The following is a 24,734-nucleotide window of genomic DNA, read 5'->3' as shown; positions in this document are numbered from 1 at the left end:
AAACCTTTCATGTGGAACAACTGTTACTGCAGGGCAAATAATCTTTCTATTGGCTCACACTCATCACAGTGCGAGTCCAGGGAACGTGTAACTGCAGGTGACTTACAGAATGCCGGTGCCGCACTTCTCACAGGTGTGGGTGTTTTTGACGCCTCCTACTGATGAGCTTGATTTGGGAATGTTGGGCGAAAGTCCTGGGAATCGCAGCGCTGCCTCTGTAGTCAAACACACACACACACACACACACAGCTGCTCAAAGGGATGTTGTGACAGGCCGGCATTTCTGTTCATCACACTAACAATCTGTTTGCCTTCGCTGCCCTCTGTCAGCGGACCTTGTTTGTTTTTCCCACTCTCTATCATCGCTCATCATCAGCCCTGAGACACGCTTCATGAAATGGGGTTTCCACACATTGGTCATTATCACGTCATGAGAGAATGTTATTGCTCAAAATTTATTTCCCCAGCAGAGAGGGCAAAGGAGGACGGATGCACTCAATAATATGGTGTTCAAAATGTGAGTTGCACACAGGTGATGGCCATATGTCGAAGTTAAATCGCTCCTTCTGCACGATAGGCCTAACAGGAGTGGTTTTTAAATGGAGACGTGTCAGCTAAACAACTGCAGGAGATTAAATGAATTATCTAGCATCTGACAAAATAGCTGAAACCTCAAATATCTTATGCGGAGAGATTTCTGTGGTTAACCATCAGTTATCTCATTCAGTATCTATTCATGCTGCTAGAATCCACTTCAAGACAATGGTACTTGCGTACCATGCTGCGAATGGATCTGGCCCTCCCTACATCCAGGACATGGTTAAACCGTACACCCCAGCACGTGCACTCCGCTCTGCATCAACCAAACGGCTCGCTGCACCCTCGCTGCGAAGGGGACCCAAGTTCCCATCAGCAAAAACACGTGGGTTTGCTATCCTGGCTCCAAAATGGTGGAATGAGCTCCCCATTGACATCAGGACAGCAGATAGCTTACACACCTTCCGGCGCAGACTGAAAACTCATCTCTTTCGACTCCACTTCGAGCGATAGAACTATTAACAAAGCACTTATATACTAATAAAGGGCTGGCTTATCTAAAGCCAGTTGAGTAGCACTTGAAATGTTTTTGCTCTATGAAGCCTGATGTACTTATATGATTCTGTTTTCTTCAAGTTTGTATTTTGTTGGTCGAACGCACTTATTGTAAGTCGCTTTGGATAAAAGCGTCAGCTAAATGCAATGTAATGTAATGTAATGCTTATCTTGAGTTAGAGTAGGTTCGACCTTTATCAAGCATTAAGTACAGATGCCTGATAATGTCAGATTATTGTTATTCAAAGTATTAAATGTGTGTAAATATTTGGACTCTCTTTAGAATTGCATGCCAACTACAAAGCCATTATTTTCACTTGAGCTCATTTGTTTGTATTGCAGAGCGCGTCTCACCTTTCTCGTCGGCCTCCAGGACCTCCTGCAGCATTTTGAAGGTGTTGGACTGCCGAGGCGCCGTGCGAGACTCCTTATTCTCCTGGATCATCTTGTACACCTCCGAGTCCCTGTCGAACTTCTGCATGACAAAGTCAGAGCTCGAACTGCTGTAGATGGAGGAAATACAAATATATATTAGACTGTTGCCGTTACTGGAATCATACGTCAAGCTGTAGGTGATGTGTTCAGCGGAAAATGTGCATTTATGAAAGACTCATGAGTCCGGTTTAACTTAAACTGGAGGAAATGAAAGAAGGGGCAGCAGCTGGCTTTGAGACCTTGACCTCTGAGTATTAAGCCTAGATTGCACAGCACAGGCAGGAGGCCAAACAGTGACCAATCACACATCTTCCCTCAACAGGACCACAACATATCCCCTTACCAGAGGCACTGCTCTGACTCTACTCACATTTTTATCACGGTTCTTGCCTCAAGGAAAAACAAAGAGGACTTAAGGCTGATGGTGGAAGCTTAAAGAGGCCTTATTATGGTGTTTCCTTTCCTGTAGTGTGTGATATAGGTTTAAGTGCATGGGAATGGTCAGCACAAGCTATAATCCCAAATTATAGGAGGAAGTTTGGACTCCTTTGTTTAATTCTATAACATAGTAACATCACTATGTAACACTCACGCTGCTATTGGCTAGCGCTCCAACACATTGTGCATGATAGGATAAGGGGTGGGACTTCTTTGCAGACGGAGGGTGACAAGAGGTGCTGCAGCACAGGCGTCAAAGCATATACACATGTCACAGTAGAGGCAAATATAAATATGAAACCTGAAAATGAACATAAAAAAGGCACATCTGAGTCAAATATGTTCTGATCCAGTAGGAGCCGCTAGAAAACAACCAAGAATGCAGGAAGCTTTTAACTTCTTGTAGTCTATGCTATCAATTCATTAAGAAATTAGATACAGTGGCTCTCTCTCACTTGACTTTGTTGTTTTTTACAGCTACTTCCATACCTGTGTGTTTAAATACCAATCTCTCCTTGAAGAAGCACACGCATTACAATCTGCACTGACAGCTGATTAATAAGTCAACAGAAACACAAAAGACACAAAGTACGTTCAGCTGTGTTTGTCTGCAGGCAGCTGGTGAGTGTTTGCTGTCAGTAGGAACCGGTTTGATGCCTTCCACCTGCAGCCCGCCTGTCAGCCAGTCAGTCCACTCTACCTGACTGAGTGTCCCGCCTGTCACACACACAACACATCTGCCCAAATATTGACTCTTTAAACTGACACCTGCGCTGTGAAGAATCTGCTCGGGCAAAACCTAAACCATGGAAACGGTTTGTTACTGTGACTTAGCTGATATGTGCATACCTTTAAGCATCACTGCACTATAGGGTATTAGTGGTACGGGTAGGTACTTGTTGAACAAGGACCAAATGAAGTGTTTGGACAGTGACATATTAGCAATACATGAGTTGTGTTTGCTCCGTAGGCCTACTCATGCACACTGGATGTGATATAAAACAATGACTATGAGGTTAAAAGGCAGAGTTTTACACATTCTCCAAATGTACTGGAGTTATTTCACAGACATGTCACATTTATGGTGTCCAAGCCTTTGTAGTGTAGTTATGAACTGCACAGCATATACTTGGTATCTTCACTGGTGATGCTCTTCCAGGTCTGTTATTCACTTCTTGCTCGTTTCAGGCTTTTTCTTTCCGTCTGTGAAACACATGCTCAGTCGGATGAAGATCACGTGGCAGACTTGGATGGTCAAGAGCATTTAACAGTTTGGCCAGAGATAAAAATAAAAAACGTACCGGTTGCATGGTTTAATTTTAAGGATTGCTGTTGTCAAGGAATCTCTTGTAAAATATTAAAAATGTGTTTTAAGTATAGCAAGCTTGTTGTGACGAATCAAATGTCTTTACTTTATGCAGCATGGAGAGAAGACACTGCTCTCTGCAGGACTTTCAGAGTGTTTTGGTTTATATATTAGCATTTAAACAATCACGACCCCATGATAAGGATGGGTCAATTAGTTATTCATTAACCCCTCCTCACTCGGATTACCTTTTACTGTTACCTCTCGGTTTACTGTCAATAGAGTTGTTTGTTTTAAGTCCAATGTGCAAAAGAAGAAAAATAAAACCTGAAAATGGTGTCAGTTAAATGACGTATCAACCTCTCTTGTACATGTAACATGCCTCATGTGTTATACATGTAAAACAACACGTCACATGTCGACATGGGTTTAAAAACTTGATCCAGGGCTGTGTATGTGCATTGCTCCTGTCTGTATTTCAGCTTTAGGCTTCCTTCTAAATGAATATGGCTGAAATCGGAGATGGAAAACAGACAAGACAACAAATATGCGACCAAGGCTCTCAGACCCTTTCCCTCTGAATCACTGAACATGGTTCAAATTGAAAACAGACCTCTAAAGCACACCCTCCAAGTTCTCCACATGCTCAGCTCTACCCTCAGAAATCCATTTCATTTTTGCCTCGCTCACCATCTCTCTTTTGAAATGGCATTCTCTAAACAAATGGAAAGTCGAGGTCAAAAGGCAGGAAAACAAATAACAGAAGTGACGAAGGGGAGGCAGCATGCATCTGAGAAACCAGTCGAGTGCACACATTTCAAGAGGAAGCAGTCAGAGCTCACAAAGTATCAGGCAACTTCAGAGGAGTTTGTCATCTGAGTCGTTCCGTTTAAGTGTTCTCACATTTACACAATGGCTGCATCTAATATGAACGTGTTGCTGGGAGCCATAGCCAAACTTGGCACAATGCAATGATAAGGATCTAGTCATAGCACATGAGCGTAGCCAAAACATATCAAAGTTCACAACTACAGTCAAATTCCAACCACATTTCTCAGCCTGAATTACAAGCAGTGCAAAACCAAAGCCGGCACATCTTGACAAAATAAATCCAAATGACCAAACTCAAAATGACAGGACTCACCTCAAACAGAGAGAGGGAACAAAGAAATGGAGCTCAACTATTCTCTCCAGGAACTCTGTGTATATCTAACACTGCTGTAGCAACTTGCAACACACAAGAGAAACAACAATACAAGATGCCGACACACACACACACCTCTATCTAAACCAGATGAGACAGAAAAACAAGAGCCTGACTGAAAGGTGTGCCTCTGAGCTGACACTCATTGGACATGCGACATGAAGGGGTGGGTTACTGGGTGTTACTGAGTCTGTGATTGGCTGGGGAGGAAAAGGGAGAGGCTTGCTTTACAGGCTGGGGGCTTCAGACTGGGGGCCAATCAGGGGGAGAAGTCAAATCTGACTTTTTGGGGGAATATGGGTGTTTGGATATGCAGTTGCTGACACGTCATATCACTGGTGGTGGTTACCAAAAGAGGAACAGGGGCCAAAGTCAACCATCCCTCGCTGTGAAAACACAGAAAGCAGGCTCTGCGGCACGGAGTGGACAAGAAGATTTTCATTCCTGCTGAGAATCAAAACATTGGTAGGTGCATCCAAAAAAATGTTTCTGAGGACGGCACCTGCACGCTATGAACTGAGTCACATGACAGCTTCATCACTTCATCAGAGGGGGCGAAGCAGGGAAAAGCCAACCGACGTGCAGATGGTGAACACAATAGAGTCCCAAAGGCTGAGAGTTCATGTGTAGTCGACGAGTGCAGCTGCAAACGAAGCATCTACAGTCAGCTGCAACACAGCAGTGCATACACAAGCTGACTAACAGTCGTAGACATAATGAATGCAGTTGTTTTAAAGATGTTTCAGTCCATTTGTACTTTTAACTGCCTTTCCACTTTAAGAGAGGGGTACGTTTAAATAATATATAGGAAAGAATGTTTCTAGCAGAGGTTTGTTCCAGATGAATTCCAAATATGGGAAATATTGCAATATCCTTACCACTGATACGAACACATTAACCCTATGATAGATGTGTGTTTGTCTCATGGTGACCATTTCATGTTTAAACTGTCAGATCAGATTATGTAACCCTATTGTAGGGGAAAGAAGATACTATAGAGGGATTAGATGAGAGTTCACATCCAATAACCAAGTACAATAAATACAGCCTCAAACCTTACCATACATGTAGGTTACAACAAGATATCTGCTAAATGTGTTATTACTCGTAGAACTAGGTTATACTTAATGTTTTCCTTCATCTGGGAAAGTGCCTATTAGCTTTTCTGGACCAGGTAATGTTAATTTCGTAGGCTTGAACCAGTGAGTGTAACCTCTACTGGCCTGTAGATGGCGCTGAATGCTTACAAGATATGCTCTTATAAAATAAGACCTGATCCTGCTGCTGTTCAGACTGTGCTCTACACTTTAATGTCTGTAGAGGAACTTTTGAAGGGTCTACAATTGATTCAAGTGTAAAGGCATTTCTGCACGTTGCGTTTCTTGAGTAAGGAACATCTGGTTGTTCATGTTCTAGCATATCGTTAAAGAATAGGATACAAGTAGTGGGTTTTCCACTTTTGTAGCAGATGCAGTGCAAGCATCAACTTATATACACAGATAGTATATGTCTGGTTGCATTTGCAAGATGATATCATATTTCAAATGTGAGTTTAATTGCACAATTTATACAATGCAACCATAACATATAACACAATATAGGAAGAAGAAGAGGCAGAAAACCCCACTGGGCCTGAACCTGAATACATTTTACAATTTCACAATGTTAAAGAAAACACCGGATTAATATAAAAAAATATATATCTTCATATTCTGTCAGATAAATTCAACTAACGTACCTAAATGGGGTGGGTTCATAGCCTCAGTATACATATATTCTGCCATTATTAGGATGTCTTTTCATGTTGGGTTTAGATATCATGGATGTTTGCAATGCAAGTGGATATTTACCTGCGACGAGGGGACATGGGAACATCCCGATCGATGGGGCTGTGGGGGGAGTAGCGCCCTGGTGGGGTGGGGGTTCTGCTGGACACAGAGTTATTCCTGTAGTCTGAAGGGGAGAACTCCTGAGGAGGAAGAGGAAGATGACAATAAAACGAGAGTGAGTAAGCAGGAAAGTCCAACTTCCTGCAGCATCCAAAACCAAGTGTGCAGTTTAGAGTTGAGGAATCTATTGAGACAGGGAAGTGCTTAGACCATGATGCAATGTTACTGTACAAATGAAGAGCTATGTTCAGAGCAGACGTAGGGATTCAGCAGTATTTCTGGACTACTGCTCCTCCAAGCAGCGTATTGGCACTTTACACTTTTAACGTCATTGTTTCAGGAAGCTCTAAATCTGAGGATACTGCACTGTAGGAAAGTTGGAATCAAACAAATGTGTGTTCCAGTAGGATATAATCATTCAAGATTAAAATAGGACAGATTTATAAGTCTCAAAGACAAATAAGCTCAAGATGGAGAAACACCAGATCCTTGGTTTTGCTTCATAACCTCCAAACGTTTGACTGAAACCTGGAGAAGTTGCACTTTGTCATTGTTTCTTTGTATTTGGTGCTCACCACGTTTCCAGTGCATGAATCACACGCCCAACATTCCTCCACTGTGGGCTGATCCGTCTCAACAATTACAGGAACATTTTTTTATCTTGATTACCATTTATATCAGAGCTGTACTTCAGACCTTCAGCTGATAGATGATGGTTTGCGTGGCAACAGATGTTTGGCACTACATCCTCTGTTGGTCTGATAGGAAAGACAGAGCTTGCAATGTACTTCAATATCTTCCAGATGCCAGGCAAATCTCACAATTATTCATGGTAGATATAAAATCGTGTTCATCGTCATGAAATGAGAGAAGATGTTTCACGCCAATTGAACCTCATTCAAGCAAATTGAAAACTTGCCATAGTGTAATTCAGGAAGTTAAGTGGGAGCAAAGTCTTAGTTAATGATATAATGTTTGAATTTTGACAGAAGAGGGCGCTACATACCTACTGTACACAAGAAGCTCATAAACTAAGGTCTCAGTAGACGTGCCAATGACATTTTTTATTGTAGCTGTTCCGAGCAGAAACCAAAGGCACGATACAGAGTTACACCATTGCAGGCAAAGGTTGATTTATCCAAGTTTACTTATGTTAGGGGTGAACCACCAGTGAAGTGACCTCAGGCACATGCTCACACTAAACACTGAGCACACCTGGACTTAGTCTGCACAGCACATAACTCAACCCAGACACTTTTACTGTCAGGAATTCCAACAAACTAATTGTTTTCAACCACAACACTGTCTGGCATCTAACCATGTCCACCTGCAATGCTTACCGCTTACTGGTCACGAAATGCATGCAATGCTGCAATATTTAGCCTAACAAACATGTCTAGGTTTCAAGAAAAGGGAAGTCCCAGAACACTTTCACAACTCCCAATTTGCTGGGAAACAAAGCTATTACTTTATTTTATGTGTGTGCACAGTCCAGGAAAATGTTTGACTGTGAATCAAAAAGCCCACAGACAACTCCAGAGCCTTTACAATAAAGCTCACTGAGTTATTCTCCCTCCACCATGACCAGCTGGCATCAGTGTTGCACAGGCTCCATCCAAGAGGGAAATAAGGTCCCCACCCGGGTCTTTGAACCGGTGCACGTCTGAGAGTCAAGTTGGAGCTGATGCTGGAGCTCCATGCTGACACAGTGGCACCGATGGAGTCAAAGATGTGTGTGACCAATGCCAGCACCCGCTTCCAATTCAGCAACTCTTTGAACAATGTCTCTGTTCTCAATTGAGTCCAATTTTCCTCTTCTTTTTCCTTAGTGAGTGGGTAGATTAGTGGTGCGTGCCAGGAAGCCTTTACCAGAAATGATCATTGGGATGTCTTTCTGTGATTCCTCCAAGGATACAACCCCAGAAAAAATAACTGCAGGCTCATAAGATCACATCTTCCATATGATCAGAAGACAAGAATAAAGACATCCATGTCCTCTCCTGCTGTGAACCAATCTAAAGTGCATATACCTGAAAGACATGCATGCTTTGGGGATTCTTTCAGGAAGACCCAGTGAAGCCACACAGTATGGGCACATGAATCCACACTAATGCAAACCAAGGCTTTTGTTACATAAGCGTCTGGCCACAGAATGTAGATCTTCATGCTCTCTGCAGAAGATTTACAGATAGTATCACAACTCTAATCTATGGGACTCAAGAGGAATGCAATGAAGTAAAGAAAAACAAAGGCAAGAGGGGGGAGAAAAACAAGCGCTCCACCGTGACACTGAGTATGCAGCTGTGATTGAGTTTGACCTTAGAAAGTAACACAAAAAAACGTCTGCACCACAAGAGCAGTTACCATCATCAACTCTGCAGTCTGATGCCAGCCTTTTATAGCAGTAACCATGGCACGTCTGGCACTGGCCTTAAACTGGGCTGCCCAAACGTCTTTTTTGTTCTCAAAGCATCCCTGTGAGCCATCCCACCATTACCCATGGCTGATCTCAGAGCTTTTGGTCAACTGCACCATGGCAGTGCCAACAGTGCCTCTACAAACTTAGGGAGGGGCAAACAAGCACGTTGAGCAAAGCCTTTTATTTTGTCTTGGATGTTTCTCTAGATGGGAGAGACCACTGGAGAAAATCCTCAGCCAATTCTTCTTGTGGCTGGCGAGAAGAGGAAGCTCTGATTAAAGCTGCAGTGAACTGTAATCAGGAGCTCACAGTCAACATACCCGGGATCATTAGGGCAAGTCACTGGTATGCTGTGCTGGTTTTGAGCTGCATATACAATAACATTTCCAAACTAAATGTCTGCCACTTTAAGTTTCTACTTGTCTGAGTTGATGAATGAGATCATTCAAACACTCAGTTTTTGGGTCCGAAATGTCAATCGGCTTCTTATGAGTGTCCTTTGCACACACACATTATGATCTGCCAAAGTTTTGAATATTTCACAAGAGACTCCTATATTTGTTTTGTCTGTGCTCTAATCACTATGATGGGGTTCATTTCGAAATCCCTAAACCCAGTCTGAAGATTGCAAGACCAGTTTTTCCTTTACACAAAGTTAAATTCTACATAAAACCTTTTGCTAAACCCACCCGCCTCTTTATTAGACACCTCATTAACAATTTAATTCTTGTGTAACATTGGAAACTCCAATCACAATGCCAAGCTTGATTTACCAACTTTCAAAAAACACACACACACAATCCTGAAAGCTGTAAACACAAGTTGTTGTTACAATGAAAAGGCCACAGAGAGTGGTTAATCTGGCAATTAGTTTATACATTTATTGTTCTACATCCCCCACTATATTCCCCATTCCTAAACCCAATCAAAGGGTTGTTTTCCTGCAGGGCGATTAAAGGTGTGTGACCAACACCCGCTCACATGCATGCATGCATCCTCTCCAGGGCAGGGTGGATGCATGTTGATGTGGGGACTGGACAGATGAGCTGCTGTGGCTGGACCAAAATAGATGGCAAGATGCAGCCTAATTTCTTTATTAGATCGTGCATTTGTCTTCTTGTATCAAGAGTTGTTGTTTTGTTTTCCTTTACAGAAAACCCTTACTGAAAGGTTCTCTTGTTTTCTCCTATTGCCTACATGTGGTTCAATGAGTTAAGAAATACAGCGTTTTAATAGAAAATACATGTTTTTGATATCGTTATCCATTTGTGTCTATGTATACACAAGAGTAGATATACATGTATCTTATCACCTTTTAATTACTTTTAAACATACATAAGGATATCTCTAGTATAGCTGTGTTTTTGTTGAGCATATCAGTTTGTTGTTGCTTGGTAGAAATATGATTTGTATTTGTTGTTTTCTGTGTTAACAACTATGAAAAACTGTAATGTTGAAATCTTTCTGCATGATATGACCCTCTGCAGCAGCAAGACATCTGCAGCAAAGATGGCAGACTGGCTGGAGGTTTGTGCTGAAGCATGCAGTCTAGTTCTATCATTCATCCATTCATTTCTATGAACGCTTCATCCCTAACAGGGCTGAGGGGGCTGAGGCATACCCCAGCAAGCATTTAGGGAAACAAGGAACATTTGTGTGTCAGCAACATGTGGCATAAACCAAATATTGCTCAATTCGACACTGAGGAATTTAACCGTGTGCCTTCCCTGTTCAAACTTTGTGTATTTTTAACCTAGACAGGTGCATAGCAGGCTGCATTTCTCAAGCCAGAAAAGAATGGCATTCTCAGAATTTTGGTTTTACATAGCTCTACAAAAAAGTGATTTATTTATAGCTAATCAGAGAAACCAGGTTTAAAAATCAGTTTTCATGATCTGTTTTCAAATGTCATCTGCTGCTCAGAAAAGCATTTTTGGGTGACTGAGCCCAAATGTCATGATCTTATTTAAGTGAATGAATGACAGAGTGTGACTGGCTTATGGTCTGGAAAAGCCTTTGGTATATGGGAGGGGAAAATGTCGGCTTAACTGTCAGGATAACCTCTAAAACAAGAACAAGCCTCTGTGATTGGCCACTTCGAGACACAAACAAACAGGAAATGGTGAACTGAAGTGGTGGCTGTTTCAGATCAAGGCCCATGGGAGACGTTGGGGACAGTTCCAGCAGAGGAGCCTTCGGGCTGGCTCCAAACAAGCCACTCTGCATCATCATCATTACCACCCTGCAGCTTCAATTACAGGGCATGGGCCAGCAGAGCACAAGCCCGATGCCTAGGGGAGCTTTTATTTTGGGACGCTCAATGCCGCCGTAAGAAAGTGCTCTAACTGCTCATTCACTGTCTCCACCAAATGGCTGCTGTACTACAATGAGGCAGGGGACACCAGACATCCTGAGGAATAGTCAGAGCTGTGTACAGCGTTTCCTATCCAGCAGCGAGCTTTGGTGGAGGTCCTGCGCAAAGACCCGAGGCTCACAGTAACCTACTCGTTACCCACTGTCACTGATGGACCCTGCCTTGTAATTATGTCTGAGCCATGGTGCATCACAGTATCCACATTCTGTAACGAATAAAACATGATTGTTTATATGGAAAAAAATCATGTCATTAACATTCTTTGGCTGCAGTTGCTTTATGGACGTTCTCAGACTAAATAACGGTACGACACGCCAAAGGGCTGATGGGTGCGGATCCACTCCCGCTCCTATAGAGGTTCTATGCAATTTCAATCCCAAATTTCTATGGCAATAGACAAGTGTTTTGCCTCAACCTATGATTATGAAGTAAACGTTTATTGCACAATGTAATGCTTTAGAATAAGGACGCCATTAGTGTTTATATAGTTTTCCCATAAGCCTAGCTTTCAACATGCAATTCTGTTTGCCAGCGGGTGTGATCTCCTGAGAAGATTTAGGCTCAGTTAAAGCACAAAGCCAGGGAAACAAAATGCATTGTGTACCGTGTGGTGTTGCCAACTATTCTCCAATTAAAGAAGCTAGCATTCGCTCAGTAAAAGTTGCCAGATGATGTCATACATTCATTGCATATTGGCAACCTCTTCACGCATTTGTTTGCAACGGTGGCTATGTTGGTTGCAACGAGGGAGAGCGAGCCTGAACATAGATGAAAAGGAAAGGAATAGATCCTGTGCTGTTGGAAGAACGAGGACTGTGATCACTCGGCAGCACAGAATGGTGCAGTGATGATTATTTGTGTACGCTGACACAGAAGTTAGCATCGCAAGGAGTACCTAAGAAAACGTATTAATTAATTGCATTACCGTATATTGCAGTTAAAAAGCTTTGTGGCTAAAACACATGATAATTTACACGTTTTGTTCAGCAGGATAGTCTCCACATATTAACACCACTTGGGGATGTTTGTAGGGTAAAGGCAATCGACAGAAATAAAGAGCTAATGTAATGCTAGAAATGAACTACATCACGTTCCCTTGGTTGCACATCATTAACGTTAAGCTAAAGGCGGACTCGTGTCGCCGTGGTGATGTTTGGTCGTTTTGTTAGTTACTAGTTAGCATCTGCCGCTTTAGACACATTCACGAGTGGGGTATTTACATGCGTATCTTATGTCGTAGTACAAAATGTCAAGACGTTGACTGAGATGAGGGAACAGGAAGTGGTTGAATGCCAAGTAATCTCCGGGTTTTAGAACTCATTGCCGCACCACTCTATTGGGACTTATTAGAATACACGTCTCGCTTTTTCCATGATGGTCTGGATGAATCTCTTAATTTGTTGCTGGTATTAGGCACTGATTAGAACAGAAAGTGATCTGGTTCTATTTGCAACAACAGCTGCAACATTTGAGAAGTAGTCTGTTGCCACTTTAATATAAATAAGCCATATAGATGATCTCATTTTCTAACCTAAGGGCAGTTTGGAAGGGGATGTAATATACTATACAGTACCCAGTCAATACTGCAGTATATGAAGTAAGCTTTAAAAGTGAAGCTCAATCCTCTATAATGCTCTACATATAAACTCTGGGTCCCGGCTTACACTCGGCAGCATTCAATAACATGAGAAAAAGAAATGACAGATCCATGCGATACCTCCCCTTCTCTCTATTCGTCAACCATGGCCACACACCATCTTACTGCTCCAGATATAAACCATATGTACAAGATTAGAGGCCCAAATGAGCAGCGGAGAGAAGAAGACAACGGGATGATTGTGAGTTTACAGTAAGTCTCTGAGGACTGAGCAACTGTCAGCTAAAACAGAGCTGCATTCAACTTTCTGAAAGTGTGACCAATTTTCAAATCAGTTTTGTGAAGAATTACAGATAGACAAGTTTACAAGTGGATAGACAAGGTCAGGAGATAATGAGCAAATTAGACGTCAGGTCAAAGTATTGTTGGACTGAAGCTCAGCGCATGATAAACGAGGATGAACTTGATCTTGTGGGGATTGTAATGGCAGTGAATACTATGAGAAGCCAAAGCCGTCTCATGTGATCAGAGTGTAGGTGGTCCGGAGAGGGGGGGGGTGCATTACCCACACTGCCACCAAAAGTCAAAGACACAATGAGGAATGAATATGAGCGAGCGTTTATTTATCCACGAAGGGTGCTACAAGCAACACATTTTTCATCTCGATTAAATTCCCCGCAAGGCTCAGACTGAGGCAGCGTCTCAAGCTCATTAGACATCTGGAGTTTATTATGGTTGGACTTTAATCGCTGGACTTTGTGAAACTTTTAATTTATGGTCGCCAAGATGCCTCTTTTTATATGTTTCCTAAAACGCACCAGTAACATTAGAAGCTGAAACCAAGCGTGTTGATCAAAAATGTCAAAATGAGCTGGGAGGTCGAGAGATGAAGCCACTTTAAGAGCTCATCCCTCCATAACGATAAAGCTCTAATGAGCCTGACAGCATCACGACTGCAGTAATAACATAGTAAACATTTGGCATTTCCCACTGTGGTTCTAGAGGTACAGTAACTCTTCTGTATAACATACTACTATTGCAATACAGTATGACGGAGTGCAGGCTAATACATGTGTTTCTTTAGGAATTTCCATGCATGCAAATCTAAAATGACAGCAAGACATGCATTTACATTTTCAGTTCCATTTTAGCAGCTAAACAATTATGATTTATGACCAGCAAATGCCTTAGTAACCGTTACCCTAAAATGTAGGTGTTGTCCTGTTTCAAACTCTGGGAATATATGCTGACATGTCTGTTTTTGCTGGCATGAACACACTGTGGGGCAGTTATACACGTCGTTCCCTTGACAACAACTTTTGGAATGTTGACATACCGCTCAACCACCTTCGTAAACAGCTCAGACGAGTGAAAAGACCCATCTCTCCCCGCCAACGTTTCCCCATAAAACCCATAGAGCCAAGTGTCCCCATGAAGTGAGCCAGGGGGCCTGGAAAGCACCAGGAATCAAAAGTGCCCCAGTTAGCTTTTCCACTCTGAGGGAAAGAAAAACAGGCGTGCTGATCAATCAGTGGGGATGAGGAGAGGCATGCTGCCGGCCACAATGGACCCCCGGCTTAACGGCTACCAGTCCACGTGAAAAGGCCTCGCACTGTCCAGTTACAGAGCTCACTGTGCAGGGAGGAAGAAGAAAACATCCCTACAGCGTGGCTCCGACACGGGCTTGGCTTAGGACCGACCGGCCTGCCAAACCAAACAGTCCCGATCATGTCAGACCTGAAATAGTACATCATTCCAAGCCATCAACGTCAAGGAAGAGGTATGCATGTTTGTTTAGTGCTTTAGGAGAAGCACTCACAAGTTAGGTGCTTTGACATCTACAAGTCTCCAGCCTTGAAGATTAAGGATTTTAATAACAACAATCTCCAACCAACAGTGCGTGCAATATAAAATCTGACATTTGACTCAATTTAAAAAAAACATAAACTTAGTTCTATTCCTGCATGCCAAGGCGCAATTTCTGCACCAAAGCGATGACCACAGCTTTGCACTCCAGTCCACCACAACCTCCAGAATAGAGCCATCCCGGCCGCTGGCTTGCAGCAGAATAGTGGACATCGCATGGAGGATGTATGGATGGATGGATGCCCTCTCTGGATAAAAGGCTCAGTGACACATGTAACACTGCCAAGGCATCCAATTTAGCATAAAGAGGAAAAGATTGGTCTGCACGGGTGTCACCCAGCAGGATCTGAATATCCTACACTAGGACGGCCAGTGTAGGATATATATAGAGAGAGGATGGCCACATCCTGCTGGCTCTATATAAATATATATATATATAAATATAAATATAAATATAAAGCAACCAGTGGGCTTCCCAGCTCAGGATCAGGAAGCCCACTAAGGCAGCCCTCAGGAACCTCAAAGTGCAGCAACTGAAAACCCAGACATGGAGCCCGGTCCTAATGGCCCAGTGACGGGTCGTGTCTCATGAAAAGCAGTTTGTTTTGGCCCGATTCACCGTAACAGAGATCCCGTTGTGGTAATTTCTTGATGATATAAACAGATGCTCTGAATCATGACGGGTGCCGGCCATTTAAGATACAATCTCATGCTGGCGCTCAGGAATCTAGGATGCCTTTGCCCCTTTAGTCATGGTGTTGATCGGGTTGATATACAAGTCTCTGAACAAAGTCAGTTACATCATGGCATGACTAAAGAAAACGACATGATACAAAGCTACGGCTAATAACGTGCATCAGTGACCCTTTGGGACCATAAAGGGAAATGGCTTTACTCTCATATTCCTGCAGCGATTTCCAACACACACAGCAATATATTTAAAATAAACAGTTTCCTTTGGATTCGTCTTTCTTCTTCTGGGGGTCAGTGGTCCCATTAAGCTGGTAAGTTTGGGGACAAAGGTCATGGTAGACTGGTAGGTTGGGCCTGCTGCTTCACTTTAGCTGGATGAATGCTTCCTGCAACCAAGACTTGAACCCACAGCAAAGGTTACTCTCCTTATGTAATGCACTACCCTAAGCTTTCTAGATCAAAATGTACTGTACATTTCCTTAAAGTTAGTCGTTGATGTGCCCAAACGTTTATGTAATGGGACATTTGAAGGTCAATAAAGTATTTCTTCTCAGAGGGGATATTGTTTAACAGTAACAATGAATGGACCCAATAGACACTACTGCTCCATGTAAAATAATTAGGGCTGTCAAACGATTAAAATATTTAATCAGATTAATCAAAGCTTAAAAATTAATTAATCATGATTAATCACCATTCGAACTATTTTCCAAAATATGCCATTTATTTATGTATATTGTTGTGGGAATGGAAAGAAGGCGGATATATCCATTTAACATACAGTATCTATGTTTATTATAACATTTTCTGCGTGTCAAAATGAAAGACAACCCACACACCTATCAATCATCAAACCGTGGGGTCTTAATTCATTACGTGTTGATTTCTATCAACGGGGGAGTACTTCAGGAAAGTCGACAGAGGGGGGGGGGGGGGGGGGGGGCGGCGGCGGCTCGTGGAGTACTTCTTGACCACAGAGTGTGAACGTTGTGATCAGCTGTTTTAGCGCAGTTCTCCAGTGAAGGGGGGGGGGGGGGGGGGGGGGGGGGGGGGGAGTCTCCCTCCGCAGCCGGTTAGCGTAGTTTTGGCACAATTCCGTTGTACAGACCGACGTTAACAGCAGCCCTGTCTGTGCACACGGAGACCGACTCTGTCGTCCGGTGATCTAACCGCCTTCTGGAAAAGCTTCACAAGTACGTCGGTACGCAAATGCGCTTTGTGACACAAGTGACGGTACGCATTTCAGATTACGCACATAACCTGCGTACCAGTTATGTGTACCCCTGTACTACAGCAAAAGTATTCTCCGTCGGGACTTCCTGCAACAACACCACGCCGTTATCAAAGATGTTCTATTGAGAAGACGATCACTACGTGACAAAAGTTTTCAAAACCGTGGCTACTGAAATCAATCTTACTAACTGCTGTCTGTGCAATTTACTCCGCGCGAGTTGGCAGACTTTATTTTGCTTACTTTAACATCATTTTTCATGGTGGGGCTAAGCCATTTCTTGGTATGGGTGTAGCCTACCCCAGCCATACCCTGGCGCTGCCACTGGTGGCACGTATGGGGCGGGCCATTCTGCACATGCGTTAAATGCGTTAAATATTTTAACGCAATTAATTCAACAAATTAATTACCGCCGTTAACGCGATAATTTTGACAGCACTAAAAATAATAAAACAATGTGTGAAAAGGTTAAATCAGGTTAGGTGCTTTTGTATTTGAAAGTGCGTTGACCAGTTTAAAAACATGCAATTATAATGTTTGCATATTATCAGACATGTGTTCTGTATAGTGCTTCAGGCAATTTGGACTTCATGATGAGGCACAACAGAAATGATGGGCTGATGCAGCATGTTATGACGGTTTAAGTACAGTTTGGGAATGTAAGCTGGCTCCCTTGTGTCCTCTCCACCCTGAGGCATGTCTCTTCTACAACCCATCACACAACGACAGGCCTTGTGACGTGGGGGAAAAAGCAGCACCAGCCTTCCACAACCTCTGCCATCACAGCTACTATTGTATACATGCTTTTTCTCAGGATATCCAACACCCTGGAAAATGGGGGATCCCATTGCGCATCCCACTCTCCACACTCAGGGAGCCAAAACAAGGGTGGAAAAGCCTTTTAGGAGCTTTTCATGGAGGCTGATCACCTGATACAGCAGCACTCTGCACCTCTTAGGACGGACAGAGGGCCTTGTTATGGACGCTCCGCATCTTAGCGCTAACTGGGCTGCTGTGTTCCTGCCAGGCGGAGCAGCATAATGCACAGTGTGCCCGTGGCAGGCCTCTTCCCAGCCATTTCCCCACAGAGCGCTCTGAAAGAACTCCACTCACTAATCACAGCGCTGCGGAGGGAGGCTCGTCACCACTTTAAAACCAGGGTAGACATCCCTTGGAAGAAGGGGTCAGCCAAAACCCAAAACTCTCATCCACTGGGCTGGATGATGGTAAACACTGAGGCTGTCAGGCGTAGAGGGCAAAGCAAGCAATTCAAATCAGCTTAAAGAGCAGAAAAATAAGCCAAAGCAGCGATTAAACGTTTCAAAATTCTGTTTTCTTTAAACATGTAGCCTGACATTAATTCAAATAGCAGACTACCAAAACACGTAGCTTGGTATTATTTTAAGCATAATAAAAATAAAGTTATTAATGCAAAAAAAAAGGTCAAGTTGATATTGGATTAGAGGGAGATAGGAGGAATGTGATGTCTCCCAAAGGGAACAAGAGGATACGCATTCCAACTTTGGAAAAAGAGCTGAATTTAAAAATGTTGAAGATATTGGGAGAACTGGCAACTACATGTATACCGCAAACATGCAATGTGTTTCCGGATAGAACAATTGTATTCCTACGGACTCGCCGAAGAAGCCCTGAGCCACAACACAGATCTTAATGCGTTTTATACCGGAGTTTCCTCCACCATGGTTGGCTGGCCGCAGCCTCACTAAGACTCCACAATAACTTTTATAATGTGGTTTTGGGATTGATGCTGAAAAACATCAGCAGCTATATTCAACCAAGACTTATAAATGCCTTCAGTGAGCAATAATACAATGATAAAACTAAGTAAGTAAACCTAATTGAGTATTAGGGTGACTGTAGCTGCGAGGGAGTGTGGTCGTCTTTCAACCGGAAGGTTGTGGGGTCGATCCCAGCCCATGCAGTCAACATGTCGATGTATCCTTGGGCAAGATACTTAACCCCGAGTTGCTCCCGATGGCATGGCCAACGGTGTGTGCATGTTAGGTCCTAGAGTAAGGTACACTGCTCTGTATGAATGGGTGCGAATGGGTGAATGACATGTAGTATGTAAAGCGCTTTGAGGGGTCGTAAAGACTGGATAAAGTGTTATATAAGTACAGTCCATGTATTAGTACTTTGACTATTCAGATCATAAGACCACAAAGCCAAAAGGACAGGATGTGACAAGAGCTATTGTAGCTTGAACCAAGACTTTTAAAATACTTTATAACTGAGTGCTTTAGGAACTAAGCATTGCTGGGTTCACAAGAGACATTTTTAAACGAAAATATATTTCCTTAAAACTTCAAAACTAAAGCTGCAGAGGCCAAGATGTCCTGAATTGTAGACCCATGGTATGGGTTAAGCTGTAAATGCAACTCAGCTCTTTGGTTAAACCCTATGCATGGTAAACGCTCATGTTCATTACACTAAATCCCCAAGTTTATAACATAAACTTCCTGTTAAATTTGAAGGCTTAAGCCCAATTCAAAATAACCCTGATGACATCATTATAAGACTTTGAGAAGCTCTATAAAATATCCACAGAAAATAATATACCACTGTTTTCACAGGCGGAGTAGTACTGCAGTATACTGCTGTAGTTCTCCTTTAAAAACACCAGACCTCATAATCTGGATTTGAAATGATTTATTTATAATAGTTACTTTTCAATCAGGAGGGATCCATGGAACAGAAAAGGTGTTAGGACTTGACACCAGACAACTTTATCATCTCCAGTCCAGCCTACTGTCTGCCTGAGGCTTCAGTCGTCCAAATGAACATCACATATCATACTTGTGTCAGTCAAATGTGCCCAAACAGCGAGCCAGTCAGAGAGCTGATTCATGTCTGCACACACAGACATCCTGCACCCCCTCTCTGCCCTGAAACAACTCCGAAGGAGACAACATGCCGTGTGGCTTTGCAGTCACATCAAATTAGTTATTAGGAGAGACCGTCTTGCATTCCTAAAGACTATATTTTTCTGGGAGCAGAGTTCATGACTGACAGAAGCATTATATTTTGATAAAGGGTGGTTGAAAGTGTTTTGACAAAGTAATTGCGGCGTCCTCCAAAGCACCACTTGGACCCCAGTTACATCACGGCTAGACTGGTTCATCTTTCTTCCAGTGTGAAGGAGATTTAAAGCACTCCGCTCTGAAAGGATGGATGCCGCTGTGAGTGACACATGCATCTGATCCTATTTACCATGTAAACACCACAAAGAACTCCAGGGAAATCTTAAAATGGACCTTCTCAGCTAGCGGCCTCCTAGAAGAAACGTTCAAATGTTTTTAAGTTCAAACCTCTGCATATTTATCCAACTCTATGCAAAGTCCAGTGTTACAAAAATGGCTGGAATTCCTTGTGTCATTGTGAAAGGTCATGTATGTCTTTTTCCTGCTCTGTCATCTCACATGTTCCATCAGTGGGATCCATGCTTGAGACTAAGCATGTAAGCATAGCTGAAATAGCTCATGATGAACTTTCCCACAACATCTTCCTCTCCTTAACTCACTGAAGTCTTTCCAGTTGCCTTTCTTGGCTGCAATTGTAAAAAAAAAAAACCACTGCATAGTTTAGCTGCAGCCTGATGATAACCCAGAGTCAGTATTTGACCACTTCCACATTTTTTACCGTTCACTGAGTAGAATGAGTCTCCATTCAGACAACTAAAAGGTTAAAGACCATTGTTTTGGAACAAAGTCATATTTCCTTTGAGCCGGCTCTGAATAAAACAGCTCCATACTGTTGAGCTTAATGTCAGATATTTTTAAAGAATAACCTTTGCAGTTCATACACTCCCTGCTGTAAAAATGTCAGTCCCTCCCTGCTTCCTGCCTTTACTGTGAAGTCTACGAGTAGTATCAGGGAGTCCACAAACAAACCCTCTGTAGGGCATCTGTTGTGGCATCAGAGAGTAACAATTCAAAGGAAAGGCACAACTTTCAAACATGTTATTCCTGCACACTGTGACAGTACAGAACACAGATCTAGAGATAAGAGGACAATGACCTTCAGCTGTACGACTAAATGAACTGCAGCCTAAAAACTGCAGCTACAGATTAATGACAGATTGGCATTGGAGGAAATGTACCATTTATAAAAACATTTTCATGCATTTAATAATTCCTTATATTTATTTTATATTTATTATTATAGCGCTTTTTTGTCAGATATTAAAGGTGGGGTCGGTAAGTTTGAGAAACCGGCTCGAGATACACTTTTTGTTATATTCCATGGAATGCTCTTAACATCCCGTAGCAATGAATATCTTAAGTGCTTTGACAAAAAAAAATCCATAAAATGTTCTACCGCACTCGAGCTGGTTTCTCAAATTACATACCCCACCTTTAAGGTAATTGTCCTAGATGTAAACCTGTAGTGCCATTAAACCCAGATAATAATCATCTTTACAGCAGTGGCAGTAAACAAAGAGAAACACAACAAAGTCTTTAACTCTAGTTTCTGGTTGGAGAAGTCTGAAATATCACGGTCACTAAAACCCAATAGACCACGTCTAATTGAAGACATTTTAGAATTGGAAATCATCTCGACTGACGGCTATTGACCAAACAAATCTGGAAAGCTGAACACTTGCAAAAGGCAGCAGATACACAGGAATAAATAAAGGTTTTAAAAAATAAACAGTAGGAACCAACCTGGGACAGTGGTCTGGACAGCCTGTGACTCTTCTCATCTGGAGACCACGGGCGCAGCGTGACACTGTAACAAAAAGACACCACAGTTAACCAAAAATGTGGGGGAAGGCAATATCCCAATATACAGTTTACTGTATGAGAGAATAATGTCAATACTCCAAGATTTCTCCACTTCGTTCATGTGGTACAGTATTCTTTCTTTAAAACAGATGCATTATGCTACTGTGGAATTTGTGTGAATCAATAAGCAGAAAGTACTAATTGAACTATTGGATTTTTAAATGACTTCTACTGTATGATGAATGTGATTAAGTACTTTAATGTTTCTATACAAAAATAATAAAATGACATATGCTGTGATGGAGGATTTGATCCACATTGCCAAATCCATAATGTATAGAATTATAATCATAGAACTGCACCGATAGGATATATACAAATTCCAGTAACAGTAAACTTTTTTTATTTTGACAAACAATGATGCACAATTTAACTGCCCCTCACTATTATATGGTGTTAAATGTGTTGATTAAGATGGAAAAATAATATAATGTAGCAAGTAATTCTCGTTATACTACTAACAAGTTGTTTTACAAGACTGAATTACAAGCAGGGCAGGAAGTTTCATCGGTCTGGACCAGGCAAGGAATTTGAGTTTTGACTATGATCTACTAACACTTGTCTACTAACAGTCAACACACGGACACGCAGCGACAGAACAGCGCGGTGAATGTTCCACATTTGGCCTTTTGTTAAGGTGAATGCAAACTGAGGAATGTGATATCCTGTGCATATCCTTTGTTACTACAGTACAATCACATGGCTCCACTTTCTGTCTGTTATTCCCATACCTATTGACTCTGGTCCTACTGTGGAGTCAAGAGAACACTTGTTGCGACCTTTTGTCCAGATATAAGCCTATTGAAGAAGTGAATGGACCCGTTTCTAAAAGAAAACCCCAAAAGACTTTATCTTAGACCCTGTTCATGCTAAAATAACTTCATTTTAAATTAAACTTTTCTGTCCAAACTGTAATTTAGACGTAACCCGATCACATGTTTGTAAATTCAGACAGTATAATCCTTTGCTTTTGTTACAGCAATAGCCGCCACAATAACAATGTAGGAGTAGACAAGCAGGTTGAGGGTTCGGTATCTGTTCAACAACTGCAAATGCTACAGCAGTGCTTATATTTGAGTAACACTAATGGGTTTTTAAAGCAACATCTAAGCATGAGTTTCAAACTGTAACGCCCAGAGTGGATTCTTGATTACAGGAGGTTACATCCACCTTTAAAAAGCCTAATCAGATAAGCATCGCAGATAAATAGTGTGACTGACTTCTTTCAGATATGCAATAAAGCACACATTTGATCTGCATGCTTGAACATTGCACTGTGGTCACTGAGTTACCTCTTGTTGATGGTGGGTGTCAGCCTCTTCCCGTCAGAGCTGCCAAAGGGATCTGGTGAGTAAGGTCCGGGTGACAGAGACGCCGGGCTGGAGATGGTGTACTCTTTGTAGTTCTGATTCTCATCTCTACTCACTATTACGGCCTCCTACAACACATCACAGGAATGTCATCACATTACCATCCATGTATATAACTTGATTATTTGTACTGCAAGTAGAACTGAGAAGCATAACAGACACCTTTGAGAATACCTTCTCACACATGAATGCATAAATAAATGTTGTATCTATAAACAAATCCAGAGATGTTGTACTTAGTATCAACATGTATTGCAGGTGGTGATTTGGGACTCACGTTGATCTCAATAATACACCGAAACACATACTAAATCACTACAAAGTATTTTATTGCTTCCATATTGAGGAAGCAAAAGAAGCAGATATGTCATAAACAGATGTGCCATGCATGCATTAGTAGAAATGAAGCACATATGGAGAATACTATTATGGACACGAATTTTCAATTTAGTGAAGACAAACTGTGGACAGATTAAAGCTCCTGTGCTGACCTGGAAGCGTCCGGTGATCTGCTCGGGGCTGATGGTGCCGTTGGTCTGTCCAGAGCTGGGAGGGTCAGGTCTTGAAAGAAATAAAACCACAGATCAACCGTCTGTCAACACTCATAATATCTGCATACCGAAAAATGATTTCCCATTTGATTAAAAGGCTGATCTTATTGCTGTTGAATTGAAAAAATAATCAACTAAGGCAGTAAACACATTAAATAAATAAGCAAGGTAGTCAAAACTTTTAAATTACTTTCTGGACAAGCATCTGCACTTCAAAGTACGTCATGTTTAAGAACTTTCAAGAAAAATAATCAATTTTCTAAAAGGGTCATAAGTCTAAGGGAACTTCATTTGAAATACAAACAAAAACATAATTTTTGACATCCCTTTTGCTAATGTCCTGTCAGGCCTCCATCAGTATGTTCCCATTAATCCTACAGAGTACAGCAGAGGAAGAGCACTGCAGACCCTGGACCCCTTTAGGAAATATTCATGGATCTCGTCTTTCTATCAAGTGACTTTTGTTTTACTTTCTTAAATAGAAAACACTGTAAGCCATTCCATAATTGCTTCTGCAGGGGAAAATATGGGCAGTATAAGCGCCAATGCAAACACACAGTACCCCCCCGGCTGCAGGGCCAGAGGCTGACAGGCTTTTGGTTGAGCCCGAGGTAATGAGGCACACAGGAAGGCCTGGATGCCTGTGGTAAATCACCCAGAAACACACCTCTGAGTACAAGAGAGATGGCAAGATGACAAGAACTGATACAGAGACATTTTATCCCTGGGTAAGAGATATTTGTGGCTAGCTGAAAACACATTTCTTTGAATTATGATCTGCACAGCTGCAAAATGCTCACCTTTGCTTAGACTTCCATTTATCACCTACATGAGACATGTTTAAGATCAATGATTAGATAACAGCTACTCTATTTCCGATGACCTCTGGTTACACATCTCCATGACAGAGTCAGCATTTGCTTCTGGTGAAATTGCTGACTGTGACTGTATTCCAGACTGACATACTGTAAATTAGCACGTGAAGCCCTCTACTGTTATGTGCTGTGCACAGCTGTCAACAAGGGAACCTGGAGTTAATCTGCCTGAGGCAGATTATTCCAATGTCATGCCCAGCATTGCAAGAATACTATTCTGAGAACTGGAAATAAAAAAATGAAATATTTACTAAAGAAGATTCAAATCCAAAAGAAGCAGAAGTTACATATACTGTACTGTTTGAGGCTTTGATTCCGTTTAAAAAATGATCGATGGAATAAGCCAAAGTTCCATTTTTCCAAGTGGCAACCTGTGATACTAAAAAATGAAGCTATCATGCAAGTGTCAACTGCAGTTCCTCAAATAGTCACCTCATACTGGCTCAAAAATCTAGTCAATCCCTATTGAGACCAATGTTAAAATGCCCAAACATTTACATCCTGTAAAATAACAGGATCATTTTTGGTTTATCCCATAGTTAGATGTTAGTCACACTGCCAAGATTTCAATAGCTGGAGACACGCACAT

General features: G+C 42.0%; 1 protein-coding gene across 3 annotated transcripts in view; it reads right to left on the bottom strand.

Annotated features, from left to right (window-relative positions):
- The window catches only part of pdlim2 (PDZ and LIM domain 2 (mystique)), a 40,257-nt gene that overhangs the window by 2,622 nt on the left and 12,901 nt on the right, over nucleotides 1–24,734 (bottom strand). For all 3 annotated transcript variants that reach the window (XM_034238462.1, XM_034238461.1, XM_034238463.1), the window contains 6 exons: nucleotides 23,211–23,280; nucleotides 22,642–22,787; nucleotides 21,230–21,293; nucleotides 6,326–6,444; nucleotides 1,447–1,595; nucleotides 107–215 (listed from right to left, as the gene is read on the bottom strand). In XM_034238462.1, coding sequence (XP_034094353.1) covers nucleotides 107–215; nucleotides 1,447–1,595; nucleotides 6,326–6,444; nucleotides 21,230–21,293; nucleotides 22,642–22,787; nucleotides 23,211–23,280 — 657 coding nt within the window. The remainder of the gene's footprint in view (nucleotides 1–106; nucleotides 216–1,446; nucleotides 1,596–6,325; nucleotides 6,445–21,229; nucleotides 21,294–22,641; nucleotides 22,788–23,210; nucleotides 23,281–24,734) is intronic.

The sequence above is a fragment of the Gymnodraco acuticeps genome, unplaced genomic scaffold (assembly GCF_902827175.1).
Source record: "Gymnodraco acuticeps unplaced genomic scaffold, fGymAcu1.1, whole genome shotgun sequence".
Taxonomy (NCBI): domain Eukaryota; kingdom Metazoa; phylum Chordata; class Actinopteri; order Perciformes; family Bathydraconidae; genus Gymnodraco; species Gymnodraco acuticeps.
The sequence above is the reverse complement of the archived record's forward strand: the minus strand, read 5'-3'. Positions and strand labels throughout refer to the sequence as shown.